The sequence below is a fragment of the Neltuma alba genome, unplaced genomic scaffold, assembly GCF_004799145.2.
Source record: "Neltuma alba isolate B1F8T4 unplaced genomic scaffold, ASM479914v2 tig00012819_pilon, whole genome shotgun sequence".
Taxonomy (NCBI): domain Eukaryota; kingdom Viridiplantae; phylum Streptophyta; class Magnoliopsida; order Fabales; family Fabaceae; genus Neltuma; species Neltuma alba.
Window position 1 is genome coordinate 10940 of NW_021637212.1, and position 14630 is coordinate 25569.

The following is a 14630-nucleotide window of genomic DNA, read 5'->3' on the forward strand; positions in this document are numbered from 1 at the left end:
TGATAATATCTATTTTTTCCCGCAACAAAACTGTCCTCGTCCTCGTCCTCGTTGCGCGAAAGGTGTGCGTTTCGGTTTTTGTGGGCTGTTCTTCGGCCCATATTGGCTGTAGACTGGCTGCACTCTCATGCCCATTCACTTCATTCCCAAGTCGGCGACAACAGTTCGTAGAATGAAGATTGATTCAGAAATCCTTTTAATGCGGAAGCCAAAATTTGTGTGGATGAGAACTCAAGAAAACAGATTTTCTTGAAGTAATTCTATAATAAATTAAATGATAGAATAAATAAAAAGGGAAAGATGAGACCGACTTGTATAGAAATAGAATGACAGATTTTTTTATTGGTATGGATTCGTGTAGATATATGGTATTATTTTTTTGTGGTAAGAAAAAATTTAGGTGGTTGGGTTCCGAGAAGTCCTCACATCAGGAATGGGATTTGAACTCACAACCTTATGAGTTATGAGTCAACTCTTTACCAGCTGAACCAATTGTTGTTGATATATGGTATTATATTTATTTATGTTATCTTTATCCAACCGTCATTGTCTCTCTCTCTCTCCTTCCTCCTTTTTTTTTTTTGGCTATACTCGTTGCATCTGCATATAGAGCCTGGTATATTCAAAATATACTATTTGATCATGAGACCTATATATACGCGTTAAAATGGGTGAGAAGTATTAATGGGCCAGGTTCCAAAACCCAAAAAAGAACATATAAGATGGGCTTACCAATGGAGGAGCCCAAGGTTAAAAGGGCTCTGTGTTTCAGTGAGGTGTATAAATAAAATTGACAAGCTTGAGATTGAATGAAGCTGGCGAGTGGTGACTGCATTCGGTGGAAGTGGGTGGAATTAAGAGCTTTGCATAGGGTAACAATAACAAAGGATAGCAGATCTATTCACGAGTATCGTAAATCTAATATATATATTTAAGCCTTTATATCCTTTTTTAATATAATATATAGCTCAGAGTGTTATGCTGTTTCAAAATACTTTTTTTAAAAAGCTTTATATTTAATGATTTTTCTTTTAACGCTTAGTAAGTGACTTGGTGAAAAAAAATATTGCTATTTAATTAAAAACAAAGAAAATATTGAGACGCAAGTGAATTGATGGGTAATTTAAAAGAATTGTAGAGAGAGAGAGAGAGAGCTAGCAAGAGATCGATAATGATACAGAAATTAGAAAAAAAGCCTGACATGAAGTGAGAGGCAGGAGACGGGGGCGTGGTTTAAGCCTCACTATCAGATGATATCCGGTTTCCTCATAAATCGCTTTCACTTTTCACTCCTCTCTTCTCTCTGCCTAACCTCCCCTCCCTAATCCCTAATTGCTATTATTATTATTATTATTCTAGCCCTTTCTTTTCCTTTTTTCATTTAAAAAAAAAATTCAAGCGATGAGAGTGGTCATCGTCATTTATTTGTTGGTTTGCTCTTATTTTATCCACCCCCCACGCTACGTTGCTGACTTTTCTCCTTCCTTCTTTTTTTTTTTGTGTAGAAAGAAATCAGATCAGAGTAGTAATACTAATGGCATAAAATTATAAGCAGAATCAAACTTGCAACTTCTTATTTTCAAAGGATCATTCACCTCACATCACAAGGCCACTGCCTCCTTGCCCTTTCCCTCTTCTCCATCTTCCTCCACTTCCCTCTTGTTTGATTTCAAATATAACTCTCTTTTGTACTCGCTCACTGGCACTACAACTCTACTTCTCATTTAATATTATCTACATTTTCATTTACTTCCCTACTCTAATGAATTATAACCTTCTTATTCCGTGCCACCCTTCTTTTTCAGTAAGTTAAAGATATTTAAATCCCAGCCATATCCACACATATCATTTGACTCAATCAAATCAAATATATGGATCATCTAGATCGGTTAACCGCTCTCTTTTGAACACTTCTCGTGTTTACTCAGCCAGGAAGATATTATTTTACTCTATCTTATATGCTCCGGAGACTGCGAGGAGGGAAACATGCATATTTTGCGGATTCAATGGTCAAGTGTCGCAAGATCTCTACCTTTTTCCAATCTTGTGATGTTAATGTGAGCAGTGTCCACCAATGCCTTCACTTGCCAGGTCTAGCCCAAAAAAGAGAACAAGTCTCCAATTCAAAACACAACATGCTTGAACATTTCAACTTCACCCGCCCGCCATTCTGATACTTTCTTTTGTTCCTAAGCATGATTTTAATTGCGTTGGTCCATTCTGGTATTAGTTCATTGACTCCTCATACTCCAACTCTGCATGCAAACAAAACAAAAGTCATCAGGTCCACTGACAGCCTCTTCCCCAATTTCCCTTTCTTTCTTTCTTTCATGTTCCCTGGAACCTTCCTTCCCTTGCCTTTTCTTTATATCTCGCTTTTTTTTTTCCTTCAAAAATTTATATTTTCGTATTTTTGTTATGATTGTGAATGACTAGATGTCCACATAGATTAGTCAGGCGCTCCTGTTTCACACGTCTCGTAAGAGTCTCATGCAAGTAACTCGGTTGAATCTTCAAATCAGGCGCCTCTTGGATGTATCATATCCAACGTCATTAAATTCCTTTTATTTATTTTTTTGGCTGACAACGTCATTAAATTCTATACCAACTAATATATTAACTTTCTTTTCGATTAAATTAGATTTTGGGCTCGCTGTGCTAGATCCTGCGAAGATTTCTTCCCCATTAAATTAATGCTCAACTGTCCACCCCAGTGGGAACCAGGTGGTTCAACCTCTGCCCAGAGACGTATGTTTGTTTCTCATGTAAGAGTGACTCAATCGTATCAGGAAAATATTAGTTTAATATAAGGCCAATTAATAATGTCAACATTTCCCAGCACAATACAGGGCTACTTAGGACTTGTTTGGATCAGTGTTTATAAATATTTATAATCACGTTTTTCATAAATTAAAATAAAATTTTTTTTATATATTCATTTTGTATTTTATAAATTACGATTGAAAAATTCTTGATAAGTTATTTCAGACATGCTCATAGACAGACTGACAAGAACTGTCATAGGTTGCAAGGGAGATCATGTTAGCCACTTAGTGGCAATGCAATATTATCTTTGCAAACCAATTTTCTGATGTGATATTGAAAAATAGCAAGAAAAAATATTAGTTTGTTTCAAAATTTTAACCTCCCCCCTGACATGTTTTAATCACCTTCATTTTAAGCAACGTATATAATCGTAAAACAGAAAGATGTGAACTAGCATGAAAGAATTCAGTAACTTATTAAGACTGATTAAACATCAAGTAGAGTTTAATTTAGGGAGTGGATAGAGAGAGAGAGAGAGAGAGAGAAATTTTAAAAAAAAAAAAAAAGGACGAGAATACAGGTAAGGGAATATATATATATATATAGAGAGAGAGAGAGAGAGGTGATAATTAAGTGAATAGATGTGCCACTTTATAGTTACTACATTAATGGCATGTCCTTACTTTCCTGTGCGCTTCCTCTTTTCCTGTCCCTCCATTGCCTTCTCCCACTCTTCTACTCCACTTGCAAGTGGGCAAGTGGCAACCTCTTTTTTTTTTTTTTTTACGAATTTTTTTCCAAACATGTATATAATTTCTTCTTTGGTTATTTTGCCCGAACTATATTCAATTGTAATACAGACTTCTAGATCTTTGGTTCCCAAAAAATAAAAAATCGGCAATATTTTTAAAACTGATTTTTTGTCAACCTATTATTTGTCGTCTCAGTTGCAATTGATCCCTTTGTTTTGAAATTTTATATGGTCTTCTGACTTCTCTTGGAATTAATAATTATATTATGCTAATCTCTATTGACCCAAATTAAAAAAACCTTATAAACACACCTGATTTGACTGACAATTGGGCTTAGGTACACCTCGTCGTATTTGTGCTTCTTTTTTATAATCCTGGCATTCTTCTGACATTATCATACGAGGGCTATTAAACAAAAATTAAAGGTGCTATCCTCTTTTTCTTGAACTAAAATATATCTTCGTTGGTCCAAAATGATAAAACACATCTCGTGGTACGTATAATTTTTAGCATTCACTAAAACTATAATTGAATGAGGAGAAGAACTATAGATATCATTTATAATGAAGGATATTAAGAATGAGAGGTGAGAATTGTTATTATGATTTAAAAAAAACCTATTAAAAAAAGCATTTGGTATGAGACATCGTTTATTACTTGATATTGGACAAATCTTATGTAAGTGAGATTCGGAAATACACTCAACCTTCTCTTACACGAGTTTATCTTATTTCAAGTAATAAGTGATATCTCATACTAAACATTCTATTAATTAATTTTCTTAATTTTAATATGAATTTTTATTTTTTATTCTCAATGTTTTATACTAAACGGAATGATAATAAAAAATGCTAGAGGCACTTTTGGCCAACGGAAACCGATGGGGAAAAGACCAAAAGAAAAGGGAAGAAAGGTTCGAGAGACACAGAACAAATGTGGTAATAATGCGAGGGGGTGAGGTATGATTTTGGGGCCTATCTGGTTCCTAAATTGAGCATCGAATCAGTTACAGAGTATCAAAATGAATCATGAACTACCCTTCCTTTTTCGATGCCATTATCCCAAAAAGCTTCTTTACGAGATTGAAGGGCCTAGCCTTGTTGGTTTTCACACGCATGATTTGCTCAGAAAGGAATCCGCAAAAACTTTATCATATTGTTCTCAGCTCTCTCCAAAGGTTAAAGTTATCTCAGAAATGGTTGCTTCTCTCTACAAATCTCTCTATTTCCCTCTCTCTCTGTTTTTTTTGGGAAAGCAAATGCATAAAAATTCCTTATTTTATGTTTGCTTTTTTAAAATATAATAACTACTACCTCCGTCCTAATTATAATAGCCAGTTGATTAGTTTGAGGAGATTAAAGAAGTAAGTTAAGTTAGTTATTTGTCCTAAATAAGTGTTGTTTTTATCATTGTTAGAAGGATTACTTTGGAATAAAATATATAAATATGAGAGATAAAGTGGATTGGGGTCTTATATTTAAGATCAAAATAAAAGTCAAACAGGATCTTATAGGAAGGAAGTAGTATTTCTTTTTCTTGTTTGAAAAGTAGTTGGGAGAATATAGACGGATGAAGGATGCGAAAATATTGTAGAAAAGACAAACGTAAGAGGCCTAGAAATTTCCTAGAAGACGCATAATATTAAGAAAAATAGCCAAGTGGAAACAAGTCAGCAGCAATACAGGTGTAGCAGGTTAGAAACCCCATGCAAGACTCCATTAAAATAAATAAATTTAAAAAACAATCTTTACTTATCAAAAATATTTGGTTTTAATTTATTGGCTGGTTATAAATAATTATAAACATGCATGATCTATTTTAAATTTTCAAAATATAATTTTAGGTGGGTATCTAATATTATGTTATATTCAGAGCCAAAAAAATATAATAAGAAGTAAATATAATCATATTTTAGTTGAAGCAAATCTGACTACTGACTGTAACATGCACTCACTTTTAAAAGAACGATAATACGCACATCGTACGACATACTTTGAGGGGAAAGGATACGAGAAATTAATGAGGCATTAATTAATCAGTGATTGTGAATAAGACAAATTAAACGCAAATAAAAAAAAGTTGGGGCTGAGTTTGTTTTGGATGATGGTGACCAAAAGCGGGCACGCTAATCTGATTAGGGTGCTTAAGATTTTTTGGATAATTAATTTTATCTCTTAATCAAGGATGGATCCAATGAATAAATCCCCACACGAACGAAAGTGCCAAAGGCAATATTATTGCATTTTTTTTGGCAACATGCTAAACGAAAATGCACATTGATTGAGATTCTCTGAAACTCTGTTTTCTTTCAATTGATGTACATTGATATTATAAAATTCATATTTTAATTCTCATTAAGGTGTACCAGGGAAACATTGCGAGGTTATGTACAAGTGATATATAGATACAGGGAAATGGGTTTGAATCCTGTAGTTATCAATATAATGGTTTTTTTTAATTATTAAAATATGTAAATTGCTCTGCAAATACTTGAGTGATAAACTAGTGGCTAGAAATCAACTAGCTAGGTCACCTCAATTCCGCACATTGAGGATAATTGATGCCAATAATGTTTTTAATTATAAATTAATTAAGTACTTTATGTCGAAAAATTTGAATATTAAACAACTAAATTGGAGATGGTGGGCGGAGGCAGGCGGCTATGTGTTTTATTTAATATTTTCCCCACCCGTGGGACTCACCATACGAAAAATTCATACGCATGCGCCTTAAATATACGAATTTGTTACTGGTTTTAATAAACGAACATCGTACTTGATGCAGGAAAGCTCATAAATTGTACAGACTTTGACAGGACCTAAAAATACGGAACTCTTCGTGTTTTATATGAAAATTATTTTATAAGTATAAAATTAAATATACTTCGCCCGCAGCCAAAATACAAATTATTCCTCATAATGACAAACTCGACAGAGGACGCGCTGCATCTTCTGTTTTACCTTCCTTCCCCTGACATCCCCCACAATTACTTAATAAAAATATTTTTATATAAAATAAAACAAATTTTTTTTTACATATTTATTCTTCATATCATAGAACTACTTTTAAAAAGTTAATCCAAGTACTTTTAATAATTGTTATAAAATAGGAGGCGGGTGTGGGCCTTTTATTTGTTATTCACAGCATGATTAAAACCAATAGTGTGGGTGCCAATAAAATCCTACAAAATTAGAAATGATACCGGGAGTCAGATAGTTGCATTATTATAATTGTACATCTGTACTGAGCAAGTTTTGAGCGTTGATGATTGTACGAAATAGATTTGGTATGTGCACAATTTTTGGACCTTAACCTGAACTATTTTCTTAATAATCAGCGGATATCTAATTCTAGCAGTATATTAACTTTAGATTTAAGAGTTGTAAAGTTCTAGTTTCTAAATAGGTGATAGTTGTCCGAAGATGAGTTGTTTCATCATCATAAGTCCTGAATCTCAAAAAATTATATAAAATAAAATTATTTCTGTTGAATGGAGCCACAGCTAAATGAGCAGATAAGAATTTGAACCATTGGAGCCTTTATTTATTTACTACCTCCGATCCTAATTATAAGACCCAATTGACTAATTTGAGGAGATTAAAGAAGTAAGTTAAGTTAGTTATTTGTAACAAATAAGTGTTATCATTTCTAAAATATCCTTACTAATTAAGTGTGTTGGTTAGAATTATCATTATTAGAAGGATTATCTTGGAAAAAAATGCATAAATATGAGAGATAAAATGAATTGGGATCTTATAATTAGGACCAAACTAAAAATCAAATAGGTTCTTATATTAAAGACAGGAGGTAGTATTTATTAAAACTGTGGCGAGGCATGAGCCGCCGGGAAGCACTTTGTTCGGTGAGGAGGGTACAAGGGCATTTGAAAGGCGATAATAATAACGGGGACGGTGGGCCCTACCCACTAAAATTAGTGCTGGAGAGGCGGCCACCTTATTTGCGGGCCCTCCCCCGGCCCTACTGTTCAACATGTCTTGAAACAGCGGCCTCCTCATGTCATGTGCCAGATTTCAGGGATCATCTCATCCCATCTTCACACACTACCGCCTCATTCTCAAGAGTGTGTGGGTAGGAATAAAATTATAGTTTTAGAAGTATTTTTACAGTATAAAAAATAAATATATGAAAGAGTTTGTTTCAATTTGTGAAAAAATATTTCTGAAAAATGATTATAAGGTTATCCGAACACCCCCTTAATATAACTGTGTCCGATTTTCAACTAATCCTTATTCACATACTCTCTCTAATTTTTATTATAAACTTTAAATAATTAATTTATAAATGATAACTAAATAGTTAAAATTAGTTAAAATAATAAATAGATTAAAAATAGTTTTATTTTTAAATATGTCTTTATAATAAATGAAAAAAATAAAAGAAAATGTATGAAGAAATGTGACAATGGGAAATGACAAATGAGAGAGAATAAATAATTAAACATAAAATTAAAAAAATGCATTAAATGTTTACACAAATTCCAAGTTAAAGCTTATAAAACGAAACACACCCCACTCTGAATTTAAAGTTTATAAATAGAATCAAAGATATTATATTTTTATTAATTACATTAAACTTTAACATCTTAGTAATTTTTACCCTTTCACTATCTTCGTTAAATATTAGCACACATGGAAAAAAAATTAATGCTCATTAAAACTATCCTGTTAATCTACCCTACGCCCATGAGTTTAGTTGGCAAATGGGTCAGATTCTCTCACCAAAAGGAGGGAGTTCAATTTTAGGGAGTGGCTCCAGTCGCGACGCTGGAGGAGGCATCACCATAACATAGTGAAACTAGGAGATTCTTACCTATTGGGCCAGAAAAAAATGATTTGCTTGTCATGTTCCCGTGCCCGTAAAAACAGGTCCCAGTTGATCAAGTGTTAGGTGTCCTACTCTTAGTTCGTGTGTGAGCCCAACTTTTTTTCTAAAAATTCTTCTATAAAAAAAACCCAACATCTCAAAATCTTATAAAAAGGACTAAATGTTTCCGTAAAACGAGTTTATAATAAGAATAAGAGCGTGTGTATTACAACTCAAAAGACAGAAAAGCTGAAATATGTAGTGGCCATAAAAAGCAGGATCAGACATAATCTGGCTGACCTGCCCAATCACCTCCTCCAGATTGAGAGATCTTACCTCCTGACCAACAAATGCCCCCACCCCTTTTTAATCCTTATCCTATTCTAAATTTTCCCAAAATACTTCTTCACTTTCATATTATCTGTTATGGGAATATATTGTTTTTCATGTTTTATGATTACTCCTCACACATTCAACTAGGAGTAGTGTTTACTTAGAAAAGACTTGGGGGGGTTTTTTACAAAAGCTTTCAAAACTAATCTTTATTTAAAAATAACTCCATAAATAACTCATGCTTAGTTAAATATAGTATCGTCGGAACAGGCTCATTGATAAATCAAAATGCTTTGATCTCTTTACATGAAATCACTGCAAAGAAATACCATATTATTGCATAAATATGTAAAACTGCGCTCATCGGATAATCTAAATCAGACTGAGTTTAATTTAAGGGTGTATTTAATAACCATAATTAAAAGAAAAACCATTATGCGTATCTTCGGGCTCAAATTAAAAATATGATCGGGATGAGGATTTGTTTTTCAACAGTTATGGGTAATGGGCATTTTATTCTAATAAAAACAGGTAGCGACATTTTGCATACAATAATATTGTTTTTTTCCCTAACCTAAATGTTGTTTTCGTTTTGACAGGCACGCATTAAAAATAAAAATCAGCAGCCGTGACACGTCACATTGCATCAGAAGCACACACGTGGGTTTTTAGTCATATCTTCCATACAATAATAACGCCAATTTTATTTGTTCAGGGGAGACTTCAAATTTCAATATTAGTACCTGTCGGCCAAAACACACAACGATCATTTGTCCTTTTTAATCTGTCAATTTACCACTGAAATTTATTGACCAGGTCGAATTTCTCAGCTGTGATCAGCTCGATAAAAATGGAGCATTTTACAGACGCAATTAATTGAGATATTTATTATTCTGAGGTTGGGGTAAATAACAAAAATGGAGGGAAGATGAAACATCCTAGATGATATCACAAAAAAATTACGATGATGCAACATTGATTTGTTTTTATTTTTTGGGGGATCAAATATCTGGCTGCAAAATATAAAACGTCGTAGTCCATGCTTTTGTCGCACCCTGAATCAGGATTGGATCTCAATGATTTTCCAGCACAGAGATTTCAAGTTGCCATATTTTATGCTTTATGTGGTACTCCCACACTCGTTTTGATCATATCCGTTCCTTCCTTGTCCATGTGTTAATATTATTAATACATGTCAATGACAAAATATTATTTTTTTTTCTCCCGCCCGATTTAAATAACATCCACTAATAAAATCTTGGTGACGATCTGATTTTTTTAGCACACGGTATATTGATATAGGCATTAAAATAAAGCTTCACATGCACTTTGATTATTTTAATTCTATAAAATTTTTCGCTGAAATTCCATGGAGTATGTTTGCCAGCAAGATGCGTGGCAGGAGATCCCACTGAGGAATCTAATCACGGGACTTGCATTTTTAATAAACAAATTATTTGATCAATTTTTTTACTCTTAAATTCATCTGCAAGCAAAACAATGGGCTTTTAAAATAAATTTAAATATATTTTTTTTGACTCGAGAATACTCAATAATAAATCGCTAAACAATTACAAGTGAATCTCTGGTCAAATAAACAACAGATACAGATGAGGAATCTCAGTACAGATGAGGAATCTCAGGCAAAAAACATACGGATTAGGAGTGTTGTAAGAATTTATGTCTCTAGCTTTTATAACTTCCTTTTTTTTTTGGCCAACCTCTAACTCTTCTCATATACTTGTACATAGTAAACAAAATATCAGTAGAGCCACTCATTTTTCGTATAATCATGGAGACAAACAATTTTATATTTTTTTGGTTTTCCTCGTCAGTTTCATAAAAGTCAATTCAATTCAATTTCGCTAATGCATAAAGAAAAATTAAAGGACCGAAAAAAGCTGGATCCGAACGTAATGACGCACCGAATAAAAATCCTACTCCTACGGGAGACTCTCATATTTGACTTATAGTTCCAAGCCACGTGGCTGACTTGCAACCACGTGTCTTATTATTACATTCTAATTTTTAATTCAATTTATAAAATCAAGAATCCAAATGCACGGAATTTAATCTACTACAATTTCATAAATATTTGTTCATTTTTAGACCAAAAAAGGCACAGTAAATTACAAGATTATCCGAGCAACAAAATTTTCGACATCATACAACAAAATAATTCCACGCTTATAATAATTCATAGGCTGGAGATTGAAGGACATCGTTGATCTTCCTATTCACCGTAATTCAATTCTAATTTCATTCAGTTCTTTTAATTATCAAACTGATTACTCCTCCAAAACCCGAATCAAATCTTCGCCGCTTAAATCAACACAGACAAAACTTTTAATCACGCGCCGCCGAACGGATTTACGAGACAGTCCCTGGCATTTTGGCAAAAAGACGAGAGATGCCCCCGAGATTTTAGTTGGGCCACGTCAAGTCATCGAAGTCAAACTCACCGAAGTCCTCTTTCCCAAACGGTTGACTCGACAACATCACGTTCACGTCCGGCAGCCCCAGCGGCACGTCTATGTCGAACCCGAACGCATCCACATCGCCGATGCGGAAATCGTCGAACGCCGTCGAATCGCCATCGCAGGGCAGCACAGACGTGGGCGACGCCGCCGTATCGGAGTACGAAACCGCTCCTTCAGTGCTGGGACTTTCATCCGCGGCGGCCGTCGGGGTCTTTGAATCGTCCGTACTGACGGTGTTGGGGAAGTTGGTGACCGCTTTTGGACCCTTGAGCTTCAGTGCTGCCCTGTCGTACTCAGATGCGGCTTCCTCCGCCGTGTCGAAGGTTCCGAGCCAGACCCGTTTTCTTCGGCCCGGGTCCCGGATCTCGGCGGCCCACCGACCCCAAGGCCTCTGGCGAACACCTCTGTACCTATTATGGCGGCGAGAGGTAGAGGCACAGGCGAGTCGCCTTAATCGGGTCGGGTTTGATTTGGGAGGAGCGCGGGGAGAGGTGGCGGAGGAAGAGGGAGAATTGGGGGAGGGAAGACGGAGGGTGATCTGTGTGATGCGGCGCCTGAGTCTTGATGATTGTTGTGAGGTTTCAACGGCGGAAGATTCAGAGTCAGAGTCAGAGTCAGAATCAGTGGCGTCGTGATCAGTGAGTATGATCCTGAGGAGCCTGTGATCGGTTCTCTTTCTCACCGGGACTCGGCATGTTTCGGGGCGAGGATGAAGGCCGGAGGGCAGGGACATGATGACGAAGAGGGGAGAAGACAGTTTGGTTCTGAGAGGCTAAGGTGTCCAGGGAGGAGGGAGTGAAGAAGTTGGAAGTGTGAGGAGTGATGATGGGGGAGGTTGGCAGCATCAAAAGGAAAAAGAGACAGAATTGTGGAGAGGCAGTGGGAGAAGGGAAGAACAAAAAGGGAGAGGGAGGAATCAGGATAAAAGGAGAGGGGCTTATGCTGCGTGAAGCGAGTGAGAGAAGGTTTAGATGCGATGAAACTGTGACGAGAAAGAGAGAGGGAGGAAAGGGAAGAAGAAGGGAGATGAGAGAAGAGGAGGGAATTTTGGCGGGAGAGTTAGGGCAGTGACAGTAAGAGCAGCAAGTAGAAAATGGGGGGGCATATGTGTATATATATATAAAAGGAAGGAGGACACTCATTGGAAGACGAAGAAAAAGGGGGAAGCTCTTTATTTGATTCAAATAGTAATAGGAAACAAGCTTCGTTCCATGATGGAATCAAAGACTTAAACAAAGCCTAAACCTTCAATCTTAATGCTGATCTAAAACAAAACGAAGAGAATTGGGAGTGAGTGGAGCGCAGTTTTTTAAATTTTTTTGGAGGAAAAAAAGAAGGGCGGGGGTTCACGTCGCTCTCCAGAGTGGGAAGACGCAGCAGCTTCCGGGCTTCCAGCTGCCTCTGCTGACGTGTCCACTCCCCCTCCTTCTTTTCTTCCTCTCTTCTCATTACTCTCTTTTACCGCCTCCTTGTTCTCACCTGCTCCGATTTACTCTTTCCATCTTCTCCCCCCATTTCTTCATTAGCTTTATTGTTTTGAAAAATACTATTGCTTCGTGTGTCTCCTCTCCATTTCAAATCAACATTTAATACTATCATTTTTTATGTTTTATTCTGAGGGGGAAAATAATATTTTTAAGGACATTACAGCACAGTCAGCACTAAAGAAGGACGCGTATAACGCAGCGCATCACATTTCTACGTATTTATTGAATTAGAGGGTTGAGCAGCTTGGGAAATTAATTATGATTAAACAATCACCGATTCACAGGATTTGACCATTTAACTTCCAATCTGAGGCGAGTGGTGTTGGATCTTTGTTGATGCTAATGTCAGTGATCACGTCTTCACCTGAACCGGGGTTCTCACGCTGGACTAACGTTGAAAAGCATATACGAGACAAAATTGGAAGCGTGATTAATGAACTAATTATATGTGAGCCAGTAAGACTGCAGGAGGATATGTTGCAGTGGTTAATTACTTACTCTGAACTTCTTTCCTAATTAATCAATTCATTATTTAACATGACACAGGGGAAAAAATTAAAAAAAAAAATCAGATAAAAAAGAAAGAAAATGAGCGCCCCGACTCCAGAGAGTAGTTAGCTTAAGTTTACATTTGCCATGGCTTGGGGAAGAAGCAAAGGGGAAGAGACCTGCCACCCAGTCAAACACGTGTCTTCTTATCCCACTTAAGGGGCACAGCCACTCCAATTCCCAGATGGCGACCCCTCCTATTTATCCCCCCTCCATCCTTTTCATTTTTTTTCAAAAAATTCTGACCGATTCTCAAATAAAATCTACATGAGAGATTACCAGTATTACAATGACGCCAGTTAATTACCTAAAGCCATAAAATGAAAATTAAATAAAGCACGGGGCATGATCGTTACTTTGTGACGTCAGATACGTGGATCGTTGCGAGTGCACCGTTAGTGCAGTCCCTGCATGCGCCAGGCATATAAAATTAAATGAAATAAACTGGGAAGTCAACGCAAATGAACCAACTCAACGGACATTTTGTTGAGATTTTGAGTGGGGGATTAAGGTGATAGCCACGAAGTGATAGGCTGTAATATAGGGATAGTAGTACGTGCCAACTAACATAGTCAATAAGGCGAGACACAATTATTGAGGGAGTGGTCAAATCTTACTGAGCTTTTAATTCATGAGGTGGGAAGCGGGACATGGAGGGGAGTATCTGAGGCGTGTCAGATATGAACAGTTTGAAGGGGGAGTCTTACAAGGAAAAAGAAAAAGCCAGACGGGGAGGGAGGAGCCCGTGAAACAGGGGATATCGTTGAAGGTACGTTTGGACGCAGAGGGAAGTGTTCTTTGCCGATGCCAACAGTCGGCCGCCGCCTGACGCCTGATTGGATGGTCTCGCCTCTGTCCCCACGTCATACTGTCAAAATTATAAGACCACACACCATTTATCATGTCAGACACACAGTACGTACTTTCCTGCATAATCTCCAGTATTGGGCATGTGAGTGTAATCACTTTTTTACAAAAAAAAAAAAAAAAAAGGCCCCTTGAAGCAATTTCCACGAGGAGGTTCCGGCATGCATCGTGGGAAGAGAGGAAATGATGCGCCACAATTGGGGGCATTTGCTTTTGATTCGGAGAGCAATGTGTTTGAGCATTGAGGGAAGGGAGTTATGGCCAACCCAGAAAGAAGCATGCACAAAAACATGCCCTTTCGCTTTTCAAAGGCAGCTTTCATCTTCCCAGCCTCACAATTATGGTTCCTCGCAGTCATCATCTACTAATGGCTAATGGGAAGCACAACTTGCTGCTTCAACGTTCATATCAGTACACTACGTTTGAACTGGACGGGACGTCATGGAAAAGGAGAGATTATGATTTTTTTGAATATTTTCTTTTTGTAAGATATTGACGATAAAATCAGAACCACAATATATCTCTGATTAATTCTCGAAATCGCAGTTCTTCACATATCCATCCAAAGACCA

The 14630-nt window shown here is 36.5% G+C and overlaps 1 protein-coding gene across 1 annotated transcript; it reads right to left on the reverse strand.

Moving 5' to 3' along the window:
• Positions 1-10931: 10931 nt before the first annotated feature.
• LOC114731282 (pathogenesis-related genes transcriptional activator PTI6) lies at positions 10932-12360 on the reverse strand. The gene has a single exon (XM_028918423.1). It carries the CDS (start codon positions 11886-11888, stop codon positions 11100-11102), a length of 789 nt encoding a protein of 262 aa, XP_028774256.1. The 5' UTR covers positions 11889-12360; the 3' UTR covers positions 10932-11099.
• Between the last annotated feature and the right edge of the window lie 2270 nt (positions 12361-14630).